The sequence below is a fragment of the Astyanax mexicanus genome, chromosome 24, assembly GCF_023375975.1.
Source record: "Astyanax mexicanus isolate ESR-SI-001 chromosome 24, AstMex3_surface, whole genome shotgun sequence".
Taxonomy (NCBI): Eukaryota; Metazoa; Chordata; class Actinopteri; order Characiformes; family Acestrorhamphidae; genus Astyanax; species Astyanax mexicanus.
Window position 1 is genome coordinate 32,909,554 of NC_064431.1, and position 23,151 is coordinate 32,932,704.

The 23,151-nt window shown below is 38.8% G+C and overlaps 1 protein-coding gene across 3 annotated transcripts in view; it reads left to right on the forward strand.

The window, feature by feature from the left end:
* Window positions 1–23,151, forward strand: part of phf2 (PHD finger protein 2) — a 56,223-nt gene that overhangs the window by 30,685 nt on the left and 2,387 nt on the right. The window contains exons 14-20 of one of the 3 annotated variants that reach the window (XM_022682460.2): window positions 4,432–4,547; window positions 5,748–5,926; window positions 7,175–7,242; window positions 9,172–9,344; window positions 14,911–15,215; window positions 19,468–19,563; window positions 21,256–21,365. In XM_022682460.2, coding sequence (XP_022538181.2) covers window positions 4,432–4,547; window positions 5,748–5,926; window positions 7,175–7,242; window positions 9,172–9,344; window positions 14,911–15,215; window positions 19,468–19,563; window positions 21,256–21,365 — 1,047 coding nt within the window. The remainder of the gene's footprint in view (window positions 1–4,431; window positions 4,548–5,747; window positions 5,927–7,174; window positions 7,243–9,171; window positions 9,345–14,910; window positions 15,216–19,467; window positions 19,564–21,255; window positions 21,366–23,151) is intronic. The other 2 variants (XM_022682462.2, XM_022682461.2) reach the window with 2 other exon arrangements.

Below are 23,151 nucleotides of genomic sequence, written 5' to 3' on the forward strand. Positions count from 1 at the left end.
ACTTAGCAACACCTTAGCAACCACCCCGGATACCATAGCAACACCTTAGCAACCGCCTAGCAACCACCTAGCAACCACCTAGCAACACCTTAGCAACCACCCCGGATACCATAGCAACACCTTAGCAACCGCCTAGCAACACCCTAGCAACCACCTAGCAACACCTTAGCAACCACCCTGGATACCATAGCAACACCTTAGCAACCGCCTAGCAACACCTTAGCAACCACCTAGCAACCACTTAGCAACACCTTAGCAACCACCCCGGATACCATAGCAACACCTTAGCAACCGCCTAGCAACCACCTAGCAACCACCTAGCAACACCTTAGCAACCACCCCGGATACCATAGCAACACCTTAGCAACCGCCTAGCAACCACCTAGCAACACCTTAGCAACCACCCCAGATACCATAGCAACACCTTAGCAACCGCCTAGCAATACCTTAGCAACCACCTAGCAACACCTTAGCAGATACCAGCCAGCACTGCAATCACACTCGCAGTTTCTGCAGGAACTGCAATCTAGTTATTATTATTATTATTCCACCTGTTTTTTGTCCGGTTAACTAGTGCCGCAGTTTTCGAAATATCGACTCCGTTCAAAAGAGAAAACGTGCGTCCATATCGGGAATGGTGGGCTTGTATACAGCTTTCCGATCGGACTTACGTTTTTCGTAAAAACTTCGTAAGTACGCGTTTTTTTGCCCATTGAAAATGAATGGGCAGAACTTTGCACGCCCGTGGACGTCGCAATTTTTGAAATACTAAGATGAAACCAATTGAGGACCTGTAGAACTTATTGAGCTCTTTCCGAAAATATGCGTTACGAAAAGTTACGACGTACGGATTTCGTACGAATGTCGTACGAAGTGGCCCCATTGGAATGAATGGGGCCAATCGGAGGACGGCAGCTAGATCGAAGGACAGGTAGCTAGAACTCCAGTACTGTGTGTAATGGAGCAGCTATGGGATAAATCAGCGTTAGGTCAAAAGTTTGGACACCCCGGCCCCCCAGTACTGTGTGTAATGGAGCCACGGGTCAAAAGTTTGGACACCCCGGCCCCCCAGTACTGTGTGTAATGGAGCCACGGGTCAAAAGTTTGGACACCCCCGAACGGCCAGAGCAACCTAGCGTGCATAGCTGATTGATGTATTTGCACGTTGCGTAGCAACGTGCAAACACCATTTAATCAAATTTATGCATATACATCACCTAGCAACCACCTAGAAACACCATAGCAACCACCCCGGATACCATAGCAACACCTTAGCAACCGCCTAGCAACACCATAGCAACCACCTAGCAACCATCTAGCAACACCTTAGCAACCACCCCAGATACCATAGCAACACCTTAGCAACCCCGTAGCAACACCCTAGCAACCACCTAGCAACCACCTAGCAACACCTTAGCAACCACCCCGGATACCATAGCAACACCTTAGCAACCGCCTAGCAACACCCTAGCAACCACCTAGCAACCACCTAGCAACACCTTAGCAAACACCCCGGATACCATAGCAACACCTTAGCAACCGCCTAGCAACACCCTAGCAACCACCTAGCAACCACCTAGCAACACCTTAGCAACCACCCCGGATACCATAGCAACACCTTAGCAACCGCCTAGCAACACCCTAGCAACCACCTAGCAACCACCTAGCAACACCTTAGCAACCACCCCGGATACCATAGCAACACCTTAGCAACCGCCTAGCAACACCCTAGCAACCACCTAGCAACCACCTAGCAACACCTTAGCAACCACCCCGGATACCATAGCAACACCTTAGCAACCGCCTAGCAACACCCTAGCAACCACCTAGCAACCACCTAGCAACACCTTAGCAACCACCCCGGATACCATAGCAACACCTTAGCAACCGCCTAGCAACACCCTAGCAACCACCTAGCAACACCTTAGCAACCACCCCGGATACCATAGCAACACCTTAGCAACCGCCTAGCAACACCCTAGCAACCACCTAGCAACACCTTAGCAACCACCCCGGATACCATAGCAACACCTTAGCAACCGCCTAGCAACACCTTAGCAACCACCTAGCAACACCTTAGCAACCACCCCGGATACCATAGCAACACCTTAGCAACCGCCTAGCAACACCTTAGCAACCACCTAGCAACACCTTAGCAACCACCCCGGATACCATAGCAACACCTTAGCAACCGCCTAGCAACACCCTAACAACCACCTAGCAACCACCTAGCAACACCTTAGCAACCACTCCGGATACCATAGCAACACCCTAGCAACCACCTAGCAACACCTTAGCAACCACCCCGGATACCATAGCAACACCTTAGCAACCGCCTAGCAACACCTTAGCAACCACCTAGCAACCACCTAGCAACACCTTAGCAACCACCCCGGATACCATAGCAACACCTTAGCAACCGCCTAGCAACACCTTAGCAACCACCTAGCAACCACCTAGCAACACCTTAGCAACCACCCTGGATACCATAGCAACACCTTAGCAACCGCCTAGCAACACCTTAGCAACCATCTAGCAACACCTTAGCAACCACCCCAGATACCATAGCAACACCTTAGCAACCGCCTAGCAACACCTTAGCAACCACCTAGCAACCACTTAGCAACACCTTAGCAACCACCCCGGATACCATAGCCACACCTTAGCAACCACTTAGCAACACCTTAGCAACACCATAGCAGATACCAGCCAGCACTGCAATCACACTCGCAGTTTCTGTAGGAACTGCAATCTAGTTACTTGTTAAATTTCTTGTCTCTTAATAAAGTGTTTGAGAGCATCAGTTAAAGTAAAGTAGTGAAGAGGTAGAGTTACAGGTATACAGTGAATAATAGTGAATATTTGATTATCATATTTTTCACACTATAAGCTGCACTGAAAATCCTTTAATTTTCCCAAAAATCATAAGTGTGGCTTATATATAAATTCTACCAGTCAGGTATTAAGGAGCAGTAAAGTTACTCCACTAAAATACAGAGTTATACAGGAGATTGAATTTAGTAGTAGCAGCATTAGCATTAGCCGCTAATCTCTATTTCCCCGTTCAGAAGTGAGTATTATCGGCCTGTAGTCTGCTAACCCCAGATTGTTTAAGCACTGCTGGAGCAGCATTAGCATGACCCGCTTACGGTTAGCCGCTAATGCTAATGCTTCAGCTGTAGTGCTGGAGAAATTCGGTAATCTAAGCTTCCTGTAAATAAACGGAAGCGCTTTACTCTTTATTCACCCAAATAAACTGTTTTCAGTAGAGAAATCTGTGTAGATTAACATCCAGCACTCGTTTAACTTTAAAAGAAATGTTTGTTTTTTTTAAGAATTATAGTTTTGTTTACTTAGTTTAGCTTTACTTAACTTATTTAGCGGGGAGACCTGCTAAATTAGAAGTTCCTCTTAAAATTACGATAATGATCCATATTATGGCAAGTCAATCCGAAAGTCAGTTTCAAGAACTTGAAAGTATCCTCAAGCTCAGTTGCGAAAAAAGACCATCAAAAACGTAATAATGATGAAACTGGCACTCATCAGGACCACTCCAGGAAAGGAGGAGCCAGATTTACAATAAAAGAGAAGACGCGTCCAAACTTTTGACTGGAAATTCGCTCATTACACCACAAGCTTTAGCTCCAGTTCTGATCTAAAACACCAGATCCAGGGTAATGAAGGTCTTCAGGGGTCTCTGTAAATTAGAGCCAGGTGTATCTGAACTCCACAAAGTGGCAGATCTCCAGAACCCGATTGAGACCACCTTCTCTAAACAGTGCTTTATAAATACACACACATATATATGTACACATATGGATCAAACTCCTTGATCTGTGTATATATATATATTTATACATAAAGTACTGTTTAATGTTTTTTAAAGTGTCAGTCTGTATTATTTAGTTTCTAAACTGAAAGCAGAAGCATTTCTGAGTGGAGAAGAATATGGATAAAATATTGTGTTTAATGGTTCTGGTCACGTCACGCATCGTCTTTACGTACTTACATCACACGTACAGCCTCTAAAAAAGGATCCAGCTCAGTTTTACTGAACGCGAGCAGCTGGTGGAGCAATGGAGACTCCAGAAGAGGAAACTCAGAGCTCAGTAGCTCCTCCATTCACTCATAGTAAAACCAAAGAAACGAAGGAGTGAAGTTTCTGACTGAGCGCTCTCATTCTCTCTCTCTCTCACTCTCTCTCTGACTGAACATGACCTGGAATCGGATTCATCCGCTCTGAAAGGAGACTGCATCACACCCACCCAGTTTAAAATGATTCTTCCGCATGCTCGGTGCAATTACCCATTCTCACCAGAGAGGCGCTTATTCCCCCAAATCACAAAACTTATACATCAGATTTAAACATTAATGAACTCAAAAAATGCTACTTTAATAAAATAATCACCTTGTTGTGTTTTTCTCTTTCAGAACAGCAAACCAGACTCGTTACTAAAGATGGAGGAGGAGCACAAGTTTGAGAAGACGCCGCTCGGACATAAAGACAATAAATTTCTGTTCTCAATGTCGAACAAGAAATTACTGGGGTATGTATATCTTGCTAACAGAAAACACAGGAGCTCCACTGACTGAATACAACCTAGACAGACACCAACAGTCAGACGTTCATTGCTATCTTGGCATCAAGTTAGCTGCGCTGTTAAACTAACAATCCGCCAAAGTCAGTGACCTCTATTCCACTTGTTTCTATACAGCATATCAGTTCACACTACAGATTATATTGATATCTTGATATATCATATCATTCTGATTGTATTGTATTGTATTTAGTAAGTCCCCCCCCCCCCCCATTAAGACTTACTAAAGTTACTGCTTCATTACGCCACATGGTTGCGCTATAATCAGATGCATGGGTTAAATAAACCTGCGGTGAAAAATACTGATTGTTAAATTTTGTGAAACTGATAATAAATAACCAATAATTCCATAATTCCTGGTATTTGCTTATTTAGGAGTATTTTATTATCTCTGGAAACACAGATGCTGTAAAGTAGAAGAAGAAATAGAAGAAATGTGCAGAGAAATATCTTGATATATTGAATATCGCAGAATCACAGTACTGATGCAGCTGATACAGATTATTTATTAAACCTTAAACCTTAAATCCAGGTAGCTGCGCCGTTAAAATAGAAATCCGCCAAAGTCGGAGCTCACCTAACTTGCGCAAGAGACACTCTGATTGGTTTATTTTAAATTACGCCCAAAATTACCCACACGCATGATTAATCAAGAGATTTAGTACATGACTTTTCCCTGTTTTGAGCTGTTTTGAGCTGTTAATAAATCGGTGGTGAAGAATATCGGTTGTTAAATTTACATCCATAATTGCTGGTATTTTATTATTTAGGAGTATTTTATCCTCTTCAAAAACACAGGTGTTGCAAGGTATCGTACCATCGTAGAGAATTGTGTTGTGAAATGTAGAATATTGCAGAATCACAGTATCGATGCAGCTTTGGCACAATTGATTTCTTGTGTCCTTCATTCTTTAGAAATAACTAAAGGTGCGTATCCTGATCTTCTTTCCAGAGCTCTGAGAAATGCGTATAACCTTCACATTCCCAGACTAGTGCTGAAATACGATGAACATGATTAGATAAACCCTAAATTGGGTGAAAATACAGATAATCGACGTTTATCAGAAACCTGATGTTGAGATAGACGTTGGCAGATGTTGATTTAGTGTCGTTTTTATAATTCTGAGATGATTTTGGCTCTTTTCTCAGGGCGAAGACGCTGAAACCTCAAACTAACTCCGGCGTATTCGGATCCTTACAAAATGTAAAAGAGGACAAACCCAAACCCGTACGAGACGAGTACGAGTACGTCTCAGACGAGGGGGAGCTGAAAATCGACGAGTTTCCCATCAGGAGGAAAAAGACTCCGGTCAAGAGGGACTTTTCCTGTGAGTATTTACAGTTTTAATCTGTTTCTAAACTCCACTGATCATATAGGACACTTAGTATTTGTATAATAATTAATATTATCCTTCTATACTTTCACCCTGTTCTTAAATACTTCAATCAATCAATCAATTAATCAATCAATCAACCTTTTTTTTTACTCGGGAAAAACATGAAGGTTGACCCTCATTTACAATGTTGCTGAGCATGTACAACATCAAAGAGATTGAAACATTTAATAATAATTTAGAAATAATAAGAAATAAAATAGTAAAAAAAATGAAAAAATAGACGTACTCATTTAAAATCAACAATTAATAAAAAATATATATATGTAAAACATAAATTTCTAAATAACCATAAAAAACAAATTTGACACGTAAAAAGTAAAAAAAAGTATAAAATATAAAATAAGTAAAAAGATGATCGTAAAAGTAAAGTAAAATGTTAAAAATGATAAGAAGTGATTAAATGAATAATAGAACAAGAACAGGAATGAAAATATAAAACATAGAAAAATAAATAAATAAATAAAAGTAATAATAAGTAAACAAAAATTTATAAAATAAAATTAAAAATTAAAAGAAATAAAATAAGAAAAAAGATAAACTAATAAAAATAAAACAAAATTAACAGAGCAGTAGAGCCACTCTGCTAAAGTACAGTGTGTAAGGGTGATTTTTTTTTAGTGAAATTTCTCCAGCACTAAGGCTGGGTCTGGCAGCATTAGCATTAGCTGCTAACCGTGCTAAGCGCTAGCTCTTTCTTTTCGTTCAGAGGAGAGTATATCCGACTGTAATCTGCGTGTTTGCTTTGTTAAAAAAAAAGCTACGTGGGACGAACCGCTAGCTAATAGAGCCCTGGTTCACCGAAACACTCAGGGTTCCTCATTATAGCACTGTCGGGCAGCATTTACTAGCGCTAAGTGCTGCTAAGCACTGCTAAGAACTGCTAACCGTGGCTAATGCTGCTGCTACACCCTTGTTCTTTTCTATTGTTGATTAAATGCGCCTTATAAAACAGTGGTGGGTGGTTATTATTATCAGCACTGCAGTGATTAGCTCTAGCAGTGATTAGCGCTAGCAGTGATTAGCACTTCAGTGATTAGCACTAGCAGTGATTAGCATGGTGCTGGTGTATGAGGTGTTTTTGAGTTGAGTATTTGTTAGAACGTGTTTGCAGATTATTAATAATGATCTTTTTTACATGTTTTGTGAATGAAAAAACTAAAATATATGTTTTATTCACAGTTTTATCGAACATCAGAGAGCCCATCCAACCAACGAAAAAGCCAAAAACACAACCTGCAGTTATTAAGGTGAGCATGAAGATCCTACAAATATATTTTAATGTTTTTTATCTATTTTTCCTACATAGTAAATGAATAGAGAAGTGATCTATCAGATTATGAAGGAACACATAAGGAATCATGTAGTAACTTAAAAACAGTGTTAAACAAACCATAATACTCTGTGAAGTATGTAACTCTTGCTTTTCCTTTCCTGTGGCGGTCCTGATGAGTGCCAGTTCCATCATGTTTCATATGGATGGCCTTTCCATCGTGTTTTGATGGTATTTTCACTTCCAAAATTCTTGAAATTGCCATAATCTGGATTCGAACATTACTCAAATATTCACTATTCACTGTATACCTGTAACTCTACCTCTACACTACTTTACTTTAACTGATGCTCTCAAACTTTAACATTAAGAGACAAGAAATTCAAGTAATTAACTCTTGATCTGAGTTCAGCACAGCTGTTAACTGAAAACCTGAATTCCAGGTGACTCTACCTCATAAATCTGACTGAAAATGTAAAAAAATAAAACAATCTGGTTTGTTTAGAACTTTATTTCTTTACTAAATAATTCCATATGTTTTTCTTTATAGTATTAATCAGCTGAATTCTCTACTCAAACACTGATAGGAGCTTGAAGCTTCTGATTAATTGTAAATTCTAAGGAATTGGGTCTTAATCACGATCCACTCTTTACCCAAGTAATCGATTCCTTCTGGCCGCATTTAAAAAACACTCTCGCCAATAGAGATCACATGTGTCCCAGCGATGCACCGCTGCTGTAATTCCGATTCAAACCAACACTCAGAGCCAATCAGAGAGAGAGAGAAACACCGCCGCACCACTGATGAAGGAAATAACCACAACACACACAGTGCAGGGTCACCGCGGGTCAAAGCAGCTCAATTACTTCATTATTAGTGATGGGAATCAGAGGGTATCGTATGATAACGATGATATATCAATGTGATACTCAGTACATTACAATTACATAATTATCTTCAATACCTTACAGCATCTGAGTTACTGAAGAGGATAAAATACTTCTAAATAATCAAATACCAGCAATTATGGATTTATTGAATGAATTCTATTTTTCATTAAAATGCCAAAATACAGTTTTGATGTCTTTAATGATATATTAATGTACAATGTAAAAAATAATACATAAAATGAAAAAAAGAACAATATTGAATTGACAAATTCATTAAATCCATGGTTAGATAAGTAAATCAGTACATGCCTTTTCTGCATTTCGAGATGCACAAGGTGTACTTTTCCTGTCGTTACGACAGCAAAGACATACTGACACGCCCTTAATCAAGCTGCACAGTGCACGGTTGACGGCTCGCCTACAGATCACTAATATATGGCCCTTAGTATGAAATTTTAATTTAACTTTGGTTTTGTTTGCAGAATTATATTTTGGAGGGATTATTTGTTGGCTAGACTATATTTTAGCAGGGCTATATATTTAGCAGGCTATATATTTTGTCAGGACAGTGTTTGGCAGGACTATATATTTTATTAAATATATAGTCCTTTTGGTGGAATTATATTTTGGAGGGATTTTATTTTGGCTAGACTATATAGTCATTTTGGTGAAATTATATGTTCGATGGATTATATGTTGGCTAGAATATATATATTTAAGGAACTTATTTTGACAGGGTTATATATTTTATCAAATATATAGTCCTTTTGGTGGAACTATATTTTAGCAGGGCTATATATTTAGCAGGGTGTATATTTTGTCAGGACAGTGTTTGCCAGGACTATATATTTTATCAAATATCATTTTGGTGGAATTATATTTTGAAGGGATTATATGTTGGCTAGCCTATATATTGGAGCTGTACAGTGCACGGTTGACGACTCGCCTACAGATCACTAATATATGACCTTACCTAGATATGAAATTTTAATAGAACTTTGTTTTTTTTTCCCAGCAGAACGCCGACTCCTCAGATGAAGAATCACTCCACATAGACACAGAGGCGAAGACGGAGGTCAAAGGTCGCAACTCCAAGGTGTCGAAGAAGAAGGCGAGCAGTGCGGCGGGAATCCTGGATCTCCTGCAGGCCAGCAAGCAAGTGGGCGGTATCGACTACAGCAACAACAGGTACTCTCACCATCACCCATCACCTCTCACACCAACTGCTGCTGTTCATCTGCACTTAATCCCAGAACAGATACTCTCAAACCTCTACTCTTCATCCCAGATTACAGACAGGAGGAGATTAGATTAAATTATCACTTTTCTTATCACTATAGTGCTGTGACAGTGCACATGATGCTCCGAATTACAGTGGAAGTTATCCGTGCTGAAGGATTAGACAGCGCGGCTCGTTAATCCCCATGCCTGTAACGAGTCATATTCACTACTCGTGTAATACAGTTTAATCCACTCTGTCATCCTGACCCTGTTCACTGTTCACTATAGAAACTCATATCATCCAACGGTAGAACAGGATTAATCACACAGCTCTGTTCTTCACTCCGAATCAGTTTCAGATCATTTAACAATCAGCGTTTTTGTAATTTGAGCACTGTTTCCTGCACTGCAGTGCTCTCAGATTCCTGTTCCACCTGTGCAATCGTGCATTCTCATCTATCTGTAAATCTATATACTACCCAAGTACTCCATATAGTATCTATATTATCCTATACTATCTATGCTACCCTATGTTCCTTATACTATCATATACTCATATACTACTGCCCTATACTACACTACACTCCCCTATGCTGTCCTATACAACACTATATTTCCTTTGCTACCATATACTACCCTGTAGTCCATATACTCTCTTTACTACCCCATAGTCCCTATGCTATCCTATACTACCCTATGCTACCATATACTACTCTGTAGTCCCTATACTCTTTATACTACCACATAGTCCCTATGCTATATCTATACTACCCTATGCTACCCTATACTACCTGTAGTCCCTATACTCTCTATACTACCACATAGTCCCTATGCTATATCTATACTACCCTATGCTACCATATACTACTCTGTAGTCCCCATACTCTCTATACTACCCCATAGTCCCTATGCTATATCTATACTACCCTATGCTACCATATACTACTCTGTAGTCCCCATACTCTCTATACTACCACATAGTCCCTATGCTATATCTATACTACCCTATGCTACCATATACTACCCTGTAGTCCCTATACTCTCTATACTACCACATAGTCCCTATGCTATATCTATACTACCCTATGCTACCATATACTACTCTGTAGTCCCCATACTCTCTATACTACCACATAGTCCCTATGCTATATCTATACTACCCTATGCTACCATATACTACCCTGTAGTCCCTATACTCTCTATACTACCACATAGTCCCTATGCTATACCTACACTACCCTATAGTTCCAATGCTTCCCTATAGTCCCTATGTTACCCTATAGTTCCATACTGCACTATACTTTTTTATACTCTTTATACTCCCCTATACTACCCAACACTGCCATATACTACCATATACTTCCTTATGCTATCCTATAGTCCCTATACAACCCTATACTCCCCTATGTGACCCTACAGTCCCCTATGCTAACCTATACTACCTGAATTGTCCCTATACTACCCTATGCTACACTATACTACCTGAATACTCCCTATACTACACGAATACTCCCCTATGCGACCCTACAGTCCCCTATGCTACACTATACTACCTGAATACTCCCTATACTAAACGAATACTCCCCTATGCTACCCTATACTCCCTATACTACCGGAATACTCCCTTAACTACCCTATGCGCCCCTCTTATACCATATAGTCCCTATAATATTTATACTGCTTATACTATATATATTACCCTATAGTCCCTTTACTACTATGTATTACCTTATACTTCCGTAATAACCTATATTACTTTATTCTACTCTATACTATCCAACAGTGCCATATACTACTCTATACTACCTTATACTACCCTATACTCTGCATAGAGTACTACACTACCCTATATTCTATAGAAACGTCCAGGGGTAATGGCATTTCTCATTTTATTATTTATCAGTGGCCAGTAATCCACCTCTTCTGATTGTATAAGCAGTAAAATTTTCTATTATTTTTTTATTTTATATATATATGATGGTTTGTGTTGTTTTATACTGTTACAGTGATTGACTCTGTGAATCAGTGTGTGATTGGGCGGTAGAGTTGTGTAAGTTGTGTCCGAGTACAACTAGAAACATTGGGTCCTAATATCATATCCAGACTAATAAACAGCACACACACTCCAAACACACACACACACACCGTCTACTAATGAGTAAATGAATAGGCCCCACTCCGTCAGCAGTTTAGGAATATCAACACTATTTATTTATTGATTTTTATAGTGTATTAATTAATCAGAGCTCAGCGCCGCTGCAGGCCGTTCCCCTTCATTCCACTGTTTGCTGCTTCATGCAGGTTTTGATGGTCTATTTCCACTGAGCTGAAATCAGCAAATTAACTCAGAGTGAGGAGAAAAAACACAGGGATAAAATATGTTAATTTCTCAAATTATTTTTCATGCGTTTAAGTCTGACATGTGACTGAGAGCTCGGGGAGGAAATGACTCCAGCCAATTAGAAGCACATTAAACCAGCTCACAGCTTAACGATATAATAGGTGGTAATTTCACAGCGTAAATCCCTGTTTACTCTGTTTCTCTGTGCTGAACCCTAATTAACCCTTTCATTTACTGCTGAACACAGAAACTCAGGAATCCTGTCCTTTAATAACCTGATTCACTATAAAGTTTTATATTGAGAAGAGCATGAAGTTTATAAACTGAACATGTAGATTTTTACACTCCACTATTGGTACAGTATCGAGATCCTGAACCAGTTTATATTAAGTTACTTTAATACTGGATATTTATATATTTTGATAAATATATAAAAAAACATGTAAAGGAAAGTAAAATCACTCTAATTTAAGCATTTAAATTCCCTTGTGTGGCAGGACTACACTTTGGCCAGACTATATATTGGTGGGATTCTATTTCTTCAAGACTATATAATTTATTAAATATAGACTCCTTTTGGAGAGACTATTGGCTAGACTCTTGGCTAGACTATATATTGGAGGGACTATATTTTGGCTATTTGGACTATATTTGACAGGACTGTGTATTTAGCAGGATTATATATTTTAGCAAATATACAGTCCTTTTGGTGGAATTATATTTTGGAGGGATTATATTTTGGCTAGACTATATATTGGAGGGACTATGTTTTGACAGCTATATATAATTTATCAAATATATAGTCTTATTGGAAGGATTATATTTTGGCAGGACTATATATTTTATCAAATATATTGTCCTTTGGTGGAATAATATTTGAGGGATTATATTTTGGCTAGACTACATATTGGAAGGGTTATATATTTGATCAAATATATTGTCCTTTTGGTGGAATTATATTTTGGAGGGATTATATTTTGGCTAGACAATATATTGGAAGGGTTATATATTTTATCAAATATATTGTCATTTTGGAGGGATTATATTTTGGCAAAGCTGTATATTTTGGCAGGACTGTCTGTGTGTTTGGCAGGACTATATATTTGATCAAATGTATAGTCCTTTTGGTGGACTGTTATGGAGATATATCTGACTGAACTATATTTTGGTTGGACTATATAATTGATGGGACCATATTTTATTGGAGTGTAGTTTGTCAGGGACAATATAAAGTGTCTGAGGTTGCACAATATATTGTTTCAGCATTGTGATTGCAACGTGTGCATGCGCAATAGTCACGTTACCGGACGTGCAATATCAAATTATACCAACTATACTTTACGTTTTACAGGTTTGTTTTTGCAGCTTGAAACAAAATGTAAATCCAAAATGTTCTTATTTTGCATTACATATATAACAGAAGCAGATAATATCTGCCCAAGATCATGTATTTCACTTGAATCTTGTTCATTTAAAGTGCATTTTTAATATCGGGAGTCGTGTAGAGGAATTGTAGAGGAATGTGGTGAAAATTCTTTTATGATATATGAGGTTTTTTCCGGTATCGTCCAGCTCCTGGTGAACTCACAGCTGAGATCTAAAGTGCTGGAATTGTTTTTTGTCATTTCATTACTCCGTCTGTCTCAGATCAGAACTGTGGCGTATTTCTGTCCTCATGCCGGAGAGCAGAAACGCCCTTGGCTTCCAGAGTTTGTGCATTTTTGTGCGGCTATTTCTGGACTTGTCTGTCAACTATTTGACCTATCCCATAATTCCCAGCTGGTTTTCCCAGTCTACTCCGCCTTTACCGTGTTTTAAAGGCTTTTATTTCTCCTGTGCAGAAACTGAGGGGCCACTTTTCACCATATAAACAAGACTGAGGTCCTAACAGTGTATTTCTGTTGCCCTGGAAACAGGAGCACATCATAGCTCTGTTATAATGGATGTAATTCTATATATATATATATATATATATATATAGAAATCAATATTTGGTGGAATAACCCTGAAGGTTTTCATGCATCTTGGCATCATGTTCTCCTCCACCAGTCTTACACACTGCTTTTGGATAACTTTATGCTGCTTTACTCCTGGTGCGAAAATTCAAGCAGTTCAGTTTGGTGGTTTGATGGCTTGTGATCATCCATCTTCCTCTTGATTATATTGCAGAGGTTTTCAAATAATTTTTAAGTGGTCTCTTATTTTTTTTTTCCAGAGCTGTATCATACAGCACCAGTGAACAGTTTGGACAGAACTTAGTGTTTTTCATTATTTAAAAAAAATCTGCACTGTAGATTAAAACTAAACATGGCAATTTGGCAATTTCTCAAGCAAAACCTAAGGGACCGTAGCAAAAATACCAGACAAAATGAGAAATTAATAAATTACCTTGTGGTGTCAAACCAACAGTACAATTAAAGGACAAATTATTAAAATGATTCGTTTTTTAATTGTACTATTAATATGTTTATGGGCTTAAAATTGGTAAACAAAATTATAAATAATAAAAATATATGAATATTGCCATTTAGAGCATTTATTTACCGAAAATGAAAAAGGTCAAAATCACAAAAAAAGATGCGGAACTTTCAGACCTCAAATAATGCAAAGAAAACAAGTTCATATTCATAAAGTTTTAAGAGTTCAGAAATAATCAATATTTGGAGGAATATATTCATGCATCTTGGCATCATGCTCTCCTCCACCAGTCTTACACACTGCTTTTGGTGACCTGGAGCAAAAATTCAAGCAGTTCAGCTTGGTTTGATGGCATGTAACCATCAATTTTTTTCTTGATTATATTCTAGAGGTTCATTTTGTCTGGTATTTTTCCTAACGTCCGTAAAGGTCTGTTCAGTGACTGGTCATATATAGCTTCTTGGTCAAATATAAATATATATGAGTGTTAATATGGTGGTTATAGTTGAGAGTATTGATGTTTATCATGGTTTGAACTGCACTCTGAAGAGCTTCCAGAGTTTCAGTCACATTCACAGTGTAGCATCACTCTTTCGATCTCATTACTTCATCATCTTCATCATCTTCATCCTCATCATCTCATGATGCTTGAAGTTTCCCGCCGGCTGCTTTTCTCCTTCACTTCCTTCTAAAACAGGAAATCCTCTCCTCATTCTCACTGACACTTGGAGTAATGTGTGTGTGTTGTGTTATTTCTTATTGATGGACTTACAGTCAGCCACCTGCATCCCCCAGCACACAGGAGGCCATCCAGGGCATGCTGTCCATGGCCAACCTGCAGTCCGGCGACCCCTGCGGCGGCCTGCAGCCGGCCTGGAACAACAGCCAGGCCAAGAGCAACTCTCACAGCGGCGGCGCCGGCGGCAAGAAGCCTGCGGGGGGCGCCGCCACCGGCAACGGCAAACGCACCGCCAAGCGGCCGCCCAAGAAACCGCGGAAAAGCAGCAGCGTGGACAGCGCCGACATGTTCGACGACGACCAGGACCATCTAGAGGCCTGCTTTAAAGATTCAGACTACGGTGAGATTTACCTATAAAATACATGCTAATGCTACAACGTGCTAATGCTACACAATGCTAATGCTACAACGTGCTAATGTTACAACGTGCTTTAAAGATTCAGACTACGGTGAGATTTACCTATTAATAACTAATATAAAATACATGCTAATGTTACAACATGCTAATGTTAGAGCAGGTTAATGTCAGAACGTGCTAATGTTACAACATGCTACTGTTACAATGTGCTTTAAAGATTCAGACTACGGTAAGATTTACCTATTAATTACTAATATAATACATGCTAATGCTACAACGTGCTAATGCTACAACATGCTACTGTTACAATGTGCTAATGTTACAACGTGCTACTGTTAGAACATGCTAATGTTAGAACATGCTAAATGTTAGAGCAGGTTAATGTCAGAATATGCTAATGTTACAACGTGCTACTGTTAGCTTGCTCTTTTTTTGCTACAGAACACGCTAAAGTTAGAACATGCTGATGTTACGTGCTAATGTTGCATTGTGCTAATTTTACAACATGCTAAGGTTAAAACATGCTAGTGTTACAACATGCTAACGTTACAATGTGCTAATGTTAGTCTGCTCTTTGTTTGCTACAGGACATGCTTAAGTTAGAACATGCTAATGTTAGAACGTGCTAATGTTGCAATGTGCTACATTTACAACATGCTAATGTTACAACGTGCTAATTTTAGAGCATGCTAATGTTAGAACATGCTAATGTCAGAACGTGCTAATGTTAGAACATGCTAATGTTAGCCTGCTCTTTATTTTCAGCTAGAGTACAGGCTAAAATGATCTTGCTGGCTAATCATTAGCTACAGTACATGTTAAAATGAGCTAGCTGGCTACTTTGCTGCTACAGTACATGCTAAAATTAGCTTGCTGGCTAATTTCTAACTGCAGTACATGCTAAATTAGCTTGTTGGCTGATTGTTAGCAACAATACATGCTAAAATTTGCTTGCTAGCAGACTAATTATGGGCTATAGTTCATGTTAACATTTTCTGCTGTAGCTTTTTGCTAATGTTAGCTATCTGGCTGATTTGCAGGAACAGTAGCTTGCAGCTAGTTAGCTTGATGCTTAATTGTCTGCTATAGTTCATGCAACATTAGCAAGCTGGCTTTTTTTTGCGGGTACAGTACATGCTAATATTTAAAATTGTTTTCCCTATTTATTTCCTACTTTAATACATGCAAATGTTACCCAGCTCTCTTTTTTCTTAACTACCGTACATGCTAATGTTATTTAGCTGATTTTTTGCTGTAGTTCATGCTAATATTAGCTAGCTGGCTAATTATGTGTTATAGTTCATGTTAATTTCTTTCATTTCTTTTTGTCGCATTATACATCACACAATATATACAGTATAGTTCAGGGGAAAAAAAACACAAGCAACTGTAAAGCATGGTGGAGGGAGCATCATGGTTTGTGGCTACTTTGCTGCATCAGAAATGTTTTATGATCTTTAGAGGAACATTAAGTTGAAGTTCAGCAGTGCTCAACTCATATTTATATATCTTAGGAAGTGTTGGGTTGTGCAACAAGACAACTACTTAAGGAATACATATAAAATCATTAAAATTAGTTTTAACTTTAAAAGATGAGTCAAAATCCTGACATACTGACATATTGAGATGTGAACATAAGTCTTACATCCATTGCTTTTGCTGCATTTATCTAGTATCTTCTCCAGTGCTAAACTAAAGAATTTAATGAACTTCAATACGCTAATTATTGATTGATAATTGATTTAGATTAGCAGCTAATTATTAGCTTGTTAGCTTTTAGGAGCTGAATCAGGTGTTTTAGGGGGAATGCTGTCGTGCTACGACTCTCTTATCTCGAAATAAAGAGCATTTTTTGGAAAAAACAGTTTAATGGAGTCAAATTAAAACAGTGATTGCCTTTTGATTTGAAGTGGGAGGTTCTAATTTGGTGAAAAGTGAGGGGCATTCTGTTTATTCCGCATGGAAGAGCTTCCAGAATCCTCTCTTTGAGTTCAGTTCCAGTGAAGTACTTTTTCAGCTGTGCTCCGCTTGTGAACCCCGTCCAAAAACAGCAGGACCATTAGTAGCATGTTAATAATCCATTATCCTGCTTTTTAAACTGTTGTTTTAAATGCTTTTTGATCTGATACCCTAATCACTCATTAGCAGCACGCACACTCGCCATCCAGATCATGCTACTCCAGTGTTTTATCAGGCGGGAATTCTTCTCTACTGTAAACACTGGGGTTTTTTGGGTCGAGATAATTGTTGGAAATTGCATGTTCTCCATAATGCTGAAGATCAAAGACTGAAGGTGCAGCTCGAGACCAAACAGCTGCATCACATCTGTCCAACTCTGAGCCGCTGCACCATCAGAAAATTCCTAATTCTACAGTTTATAGAGTGTAAATATGCATGTGGAGATGAGCATTAGATATATATACATTTCTCCCAAATTCCCCCAAAAACCTAAAAATATTCTCATTTAGAGCATTTATTTCCAGAAAATGAGAAATGTCTAAATTTAAAAAAAAGCAGAGCTTTCAGACCTCAAATAATGCAAAAAAAAAAGTTTATATACATAAAGTTTTAAGAGTTCAGATTTGGTTTTAATTTCATGCATCTTGGCATCATGTTCTCCTCCACCAGTCTTACACACTGCTTTTGGATAACTTTATGCTGCTTTACTCCTGGTGCAAAAATTCAAGCAGTTCAGCTTTCAATTTGGTAAAATAAAATAAAAAACTCATCATTTTTAAGTGCTCTCTTATTGTTTTTTCCTGAGCTGTACATTTTCTGAACTCTTAAACATTAGTATTACTTCTAAATATGTTTATGAATATGAACTTGTTTTCTTTGCATTATTTGAGGTCTGAAAGTTCTGCATCTTTTTTTGTTATTTCAGTCATTTCTCATTTTCTGTAAATAAATGCTCTAAATGAGAATATTATTATTTGGAATTTGAGAGAAATGTAGCTACAGAACATGCTAAAATGAGCTAGCTTGCTAATTATTAGCTAAATTACATGCTTAAAGGAGCTAGCGTACTAATTATTAGCTAAAGTACATATTAAAATGAGCTAGCTTGCTAATTATTAGCTAAATTACATGCTTAAAGGAGCTAGGGTACTAATTATTAGCTAAAGTACATACTAAAATGAGCTAGCGGACTAATTATTAGCTAAAGTACATGCTAAATGAGTTAGCTGGCTACTTATTAGCTAAAATACATGATAACATGAGCTAGCTGGCTAATTATTAGCTACAGTACATGCTAAAATGAGCTAGCGGACTAATTATTAGCTAAAGTACATGCTAAATGAGTTAGCTGGCTACTTATTAGCTAAAGTACATGATAAAATGAGCTAGCTGGCTAATTATTAGCTACAGTACATGCTAAAATGAGCTAGCTGGCTAATTAGTAGCTAAAGTACATGCTAAATAAGTTAGCTGGCTAATTATTAGCTAAATTACATGGTAAAATGAGCTAGCTGGCTAATTATTAGCTACAGTACATGCTAAAATGAGCAAGCTGGCTAATTATTAGCTAAAGTACATGCTAAATGAGTTAACTGGCTAATTATTAGCTAAAGTACATGATAATGAGCTAGCTATCTAATTATTAGCTAAAGTACATGCTAAAATGAGCTAGCTAGCTAATTATTAGCTACAGTACATGCTAAAATGAGCTAGCTAGCTAATTATTAGCTACAGTACATGCTAAAATGAACTAGCTGGCTAATTATTAGCTACAGTACATGCTAAAATGAACTAGCTGGCTAATTATTTGCATGCTAAAATGTAAGCTACAGTATATGCTAAATTTAGCTACAGTACATGCTAAAATGAGCTTGCTGGCTAATTATTAGCTACAGTACATGCTAAAATGAACTAGCTGGCTAATTATTTGCATGCTAAAATGTAAGCTACAGTATATGCTAAATTTAGCTACAGTACATGCTAAAATGAGCTTGCTGGCTAATTATTAGCTATAGTATATGCTAAAATTAGCCAGCAGGCTAATTATTAACATGCTAAAATTTCTCATTTTTTGCAAATAAATGCTCTAAATAACAATATTTTTATTTGGAATTTGGGAGAAATATTGTCTGTAGTTTATACGTTTGTACAGTATTGTATGGATGTTTATTATTGTTATTAAAAAAATGCTTTTGTTTATTCATTATCTTCACTCCGCTGTTTCAGTGTTGTTTTGTGTTGTAAATCTTGTTCTGATTGGTCGTGTTTGTTCCAGTTTACCCCTCGCTGGAGTCGGAAGAGGATAACCCCATTTTTAAATCGCGATCGAAGAAAAGGAAAAACTCAGACGACACTCCGTACAGTCCAACAGGTACTCAATACAGTAAATAAAGATATACAACCCAAAAGCTTTTAAAAATACATTTAAATCAGATTTGTCTATCTTGTCTGTTCACATTCACTGTAAATGTAAGTGATCTGTATCTGTGTGTAATGTGAACGAATCTGTCCCTGAATCGTCTCACATGCTGCACATTGATACCTGTATAAACGCCTCCTTCTTCACCAACAACAAAAACCCTCATATTAGAGAGAGGAGAGACTCGTAGCTTTATAAAGGGAAATGGATGAGTTAGCAGCTCATATGTGGAGCATCTTTTGCTGGAGTGGAGAGTAAACAGCTGCTCTGTAGTTCATGCTCAGGTCCAGGAGGTGAAAAAAGGACAGGTGGTTTGCTTTTGCTGTTTTTTTGCAGCTATAGCTGCACAGCTGCACCGAGAGATGTGTTTGTGGGTACAAGAGAGAAGCACGTAGCGCTAATGCTAATGCAAATTCACAATTCACAATTCACATTGCATGCAGCATGAACCAGCAGCTCAGTTTCCTCTGCTGAGAAGAGTTTGTTGAACACGTCCAGGTAGCTGCACCGTTAAAATAGCAAAAAAAAAAAAAAAGTCAGAGCTCACCTGGTTCTACTCTTAAAGAGAATGATGAACAAGAGACACTCTGATTGGTTTATTTTACGTTACGCCCAAAATAAACCATCAACCAGTACATGACTTTTGTGTTGTGTTCCGAGCTGTACAATGCTTACTTTTCCTGTGGTTATGATAGCAAAGACACACTGACACACCATAAAAATCAATCTGCACGTGGCTGATTGCTCGCCTTAATATCACTAAAAGGACCCTAAACGTTGTGAGGTATGGTGGGGTAGGGGTGTGGCAAATCGTATTGTACGCTATATATATTTTTGAATATCGTGAACAATATTCAATATTATACCCTATAAAATATGGTGCCATATCACTCACCCCTAATTATCACATCCGGGTGCTACTTTTTTTTTAAATTTATTAATTTATTTTTTTTTTTTTTACTGTTTTTATCATAAGAAAAATTCACCCTGTTCTCATTTCCCATTATTTATCTACTATAGACTATAGATTATATCTGTTCAGTATCATTTATTTTACTTTAATTCTGGATATATAGAGATATCTGGAGTGCACTATTATTAGTATCATGACTAATAATTCTGGATCACTGACTTCTGTTATATATTTTTTTAATATCTCATTTAGGGGTGTGCCATATAATTTAAAATGTAATTTTCATTTTGTTGCAGTAGCGTATTCTTGAAATATATTTATATTTTTTTAATTCAGTGTTTTGTCATATCGCCAAGAGTATCGATATTGCGAAAATACCATGAAATATTGTGATATTATTTTAGGATCATATCGCCCACCCCTAAAATCCCAACATCTGTATAATGTTAGAGCTTGATGTCAAACTGCTGTTGGTTTCTATCAAATATATTTAGCTACATTCTTGGGTTTTATTGTAAAACCTTTTTTATTTTTATATAAAATACAATGTCTTTCCAATGTTAAATTGAAAAGATGTTTCCCTACATCTTCTTCTTACATTAACAGCCACTTATGACCAAAACTAAAACCTAAATGTAAACCTGTTGCCTGATGGTTTACAGCCACTGTGGTCTGAAATATATAAGCAGTAAGATATATGCTTTAAATATAACTCTGTTTATGTTCTGCAGCACGAGTGGGACCATCAGTACCGCGACACGAGAGGCCGGCGCGAGAGGGAGCGCGAGTCGCATCTATAGAGACGGGACTCGCCGCCGCCGCCGCTAAACTATCTCACCAGGTTCATCACATTTTACACCATTAAATCACTCAGCTCTCTCAGAAACCTGCTTACAGAGCTGCTTTAAAGTGTTTCTTCTGAAATATGCATAAACTTACCGTATTTTGTCCAAGGGTGAGTGCTAGCCACAGTTAGCTGTTTTAGCCAGCCGCGGTTAGCTGTTCTAGCCAGCCGCGGTTAGCTGTTTTAGCCAGCCGCGGTTAGCTGTTTTAGCCAGCCGCGGATAGCTGTTTTAGCCAGCCGCGGTTAGCTGTTTTAGCCAGCCGCGGATAGCTGTTTTAGCCAGCCGCGGATAGCTGTTTTAGCCAGCCGCGGATAGCTGTTTTAGCCAGCCGCGGATAGCTGTTTTAGCCAGCCGCGGTTAGCTGTTTTAGCCAGCCGCGGATAGCTGTTTTAGCCAGCCGCGGATAGCTGTTTTAGCCAGCCGCGGATAGCTGTTTTAGCCAGCCGCGGATAGCTGTTTTAGCCAGCCGCGGTTAGCTGTACTAGCCAGCCGCGGTTAGCTGTTTTAGCCAGCCGCGGTTAGCTGTTTTAGCCAGCCGCGGTTAGCTGTTTTAGCCAGCCGCGGTTAGCTGTTTTAGCCAGCCGCGGTTAGCTGTACTAGCCAGCCGCGGTTAGCTGTTCTAGCCAGCTGCGGTTAGCTGTTCTAGCCAGCCGCGGTTAGCTGTTTTAGCCAGCCGCGGTTAGCTGTTTTACTAGCCAGCCGCGGTTAGCTGTTTTACTAGCCAGCCGCGGTTAGCTGTTTTACTAGCCAGCCGCGGTTAGCTGTTTTACTAGCCAGCCGCGGTTAGCTGTTTTACTAGCCAGCCGCGGTTAGCTGTTTTACTAGCCAGCCGCGGTTAGCTGTTTTACTAGCCAGCCGCGGTTAGCTGTACTAGCCAGCCGCGGATAGCTGTTCTAGCCAGCCGCGGTTAGCTGTTTTAGCCAGCCGCGGTTAGCTGTTTTAGCCAGCCGCGGTTAGCTGTTTTAGCCAGCCGCGGTTAGCTGTTTTAGCCAGCCGCGGTTAGCTGTTTTAGCCAGCCGCGGTTAGCTGTTTTAGCCAGCCGCGGTTAGCTGTTTTAGCCAGCCGCGGTTAGCTGTTTTAGCCAGCCGCGGTTAGCTGTTCTAGCCAGCCGCGGTTAGCTGTTCTAGCCAGCCGCGGATAGCTGTACTAGCCAGCCGCGGTTAGCTGTTTTAGCGAGCCGCGGTTAGCTGTTCTAGCCAGCCGCGGTTAGCTGTATTAGCCAGCCGCGGTTAGCTGTTTTAACCAGCCGCGATTAACTGTATTAGCCAGTCGCGGTAAGCAGCGCTAGCATGCCCTGGTTAGCAGCACCAACTAACTTATAACCTGTAATTCATCGGAATAGCTTTACTGCTCCTTAATCCCTGACTGGTAGAATTCGTACATAAGACTCACCGGATTATAAGGAGCTCTGATGATTTTTGGAAAAATTTAAGGATTTTAGGTGCACCTTATAGTGCAAAAAATATAGTAGTTAAAGAGAATCCCATTACTCTGCAGTTCAACTGATCTACAGTTACCGTAATGTTCGGTTGGGTTCATTTCCACGTATAAGTGTATGACGGTTACCTCAGTACCACTTTAAAATGAGGCTTCTTTATAAATGGTTCATAAATAGTTGATAATTGAGTTTATTTAATGGTTATTAATTCATTATAAACCATTAATAAGCAGTTATAACAAATAGAAAGGGCAACAGTGGCCTGTCGTGTCCTAAATAGTGATATAATAAGAACATATTAAATGACTAAACTAAATGACTTTCCTTTATTATTTAATTAGAGG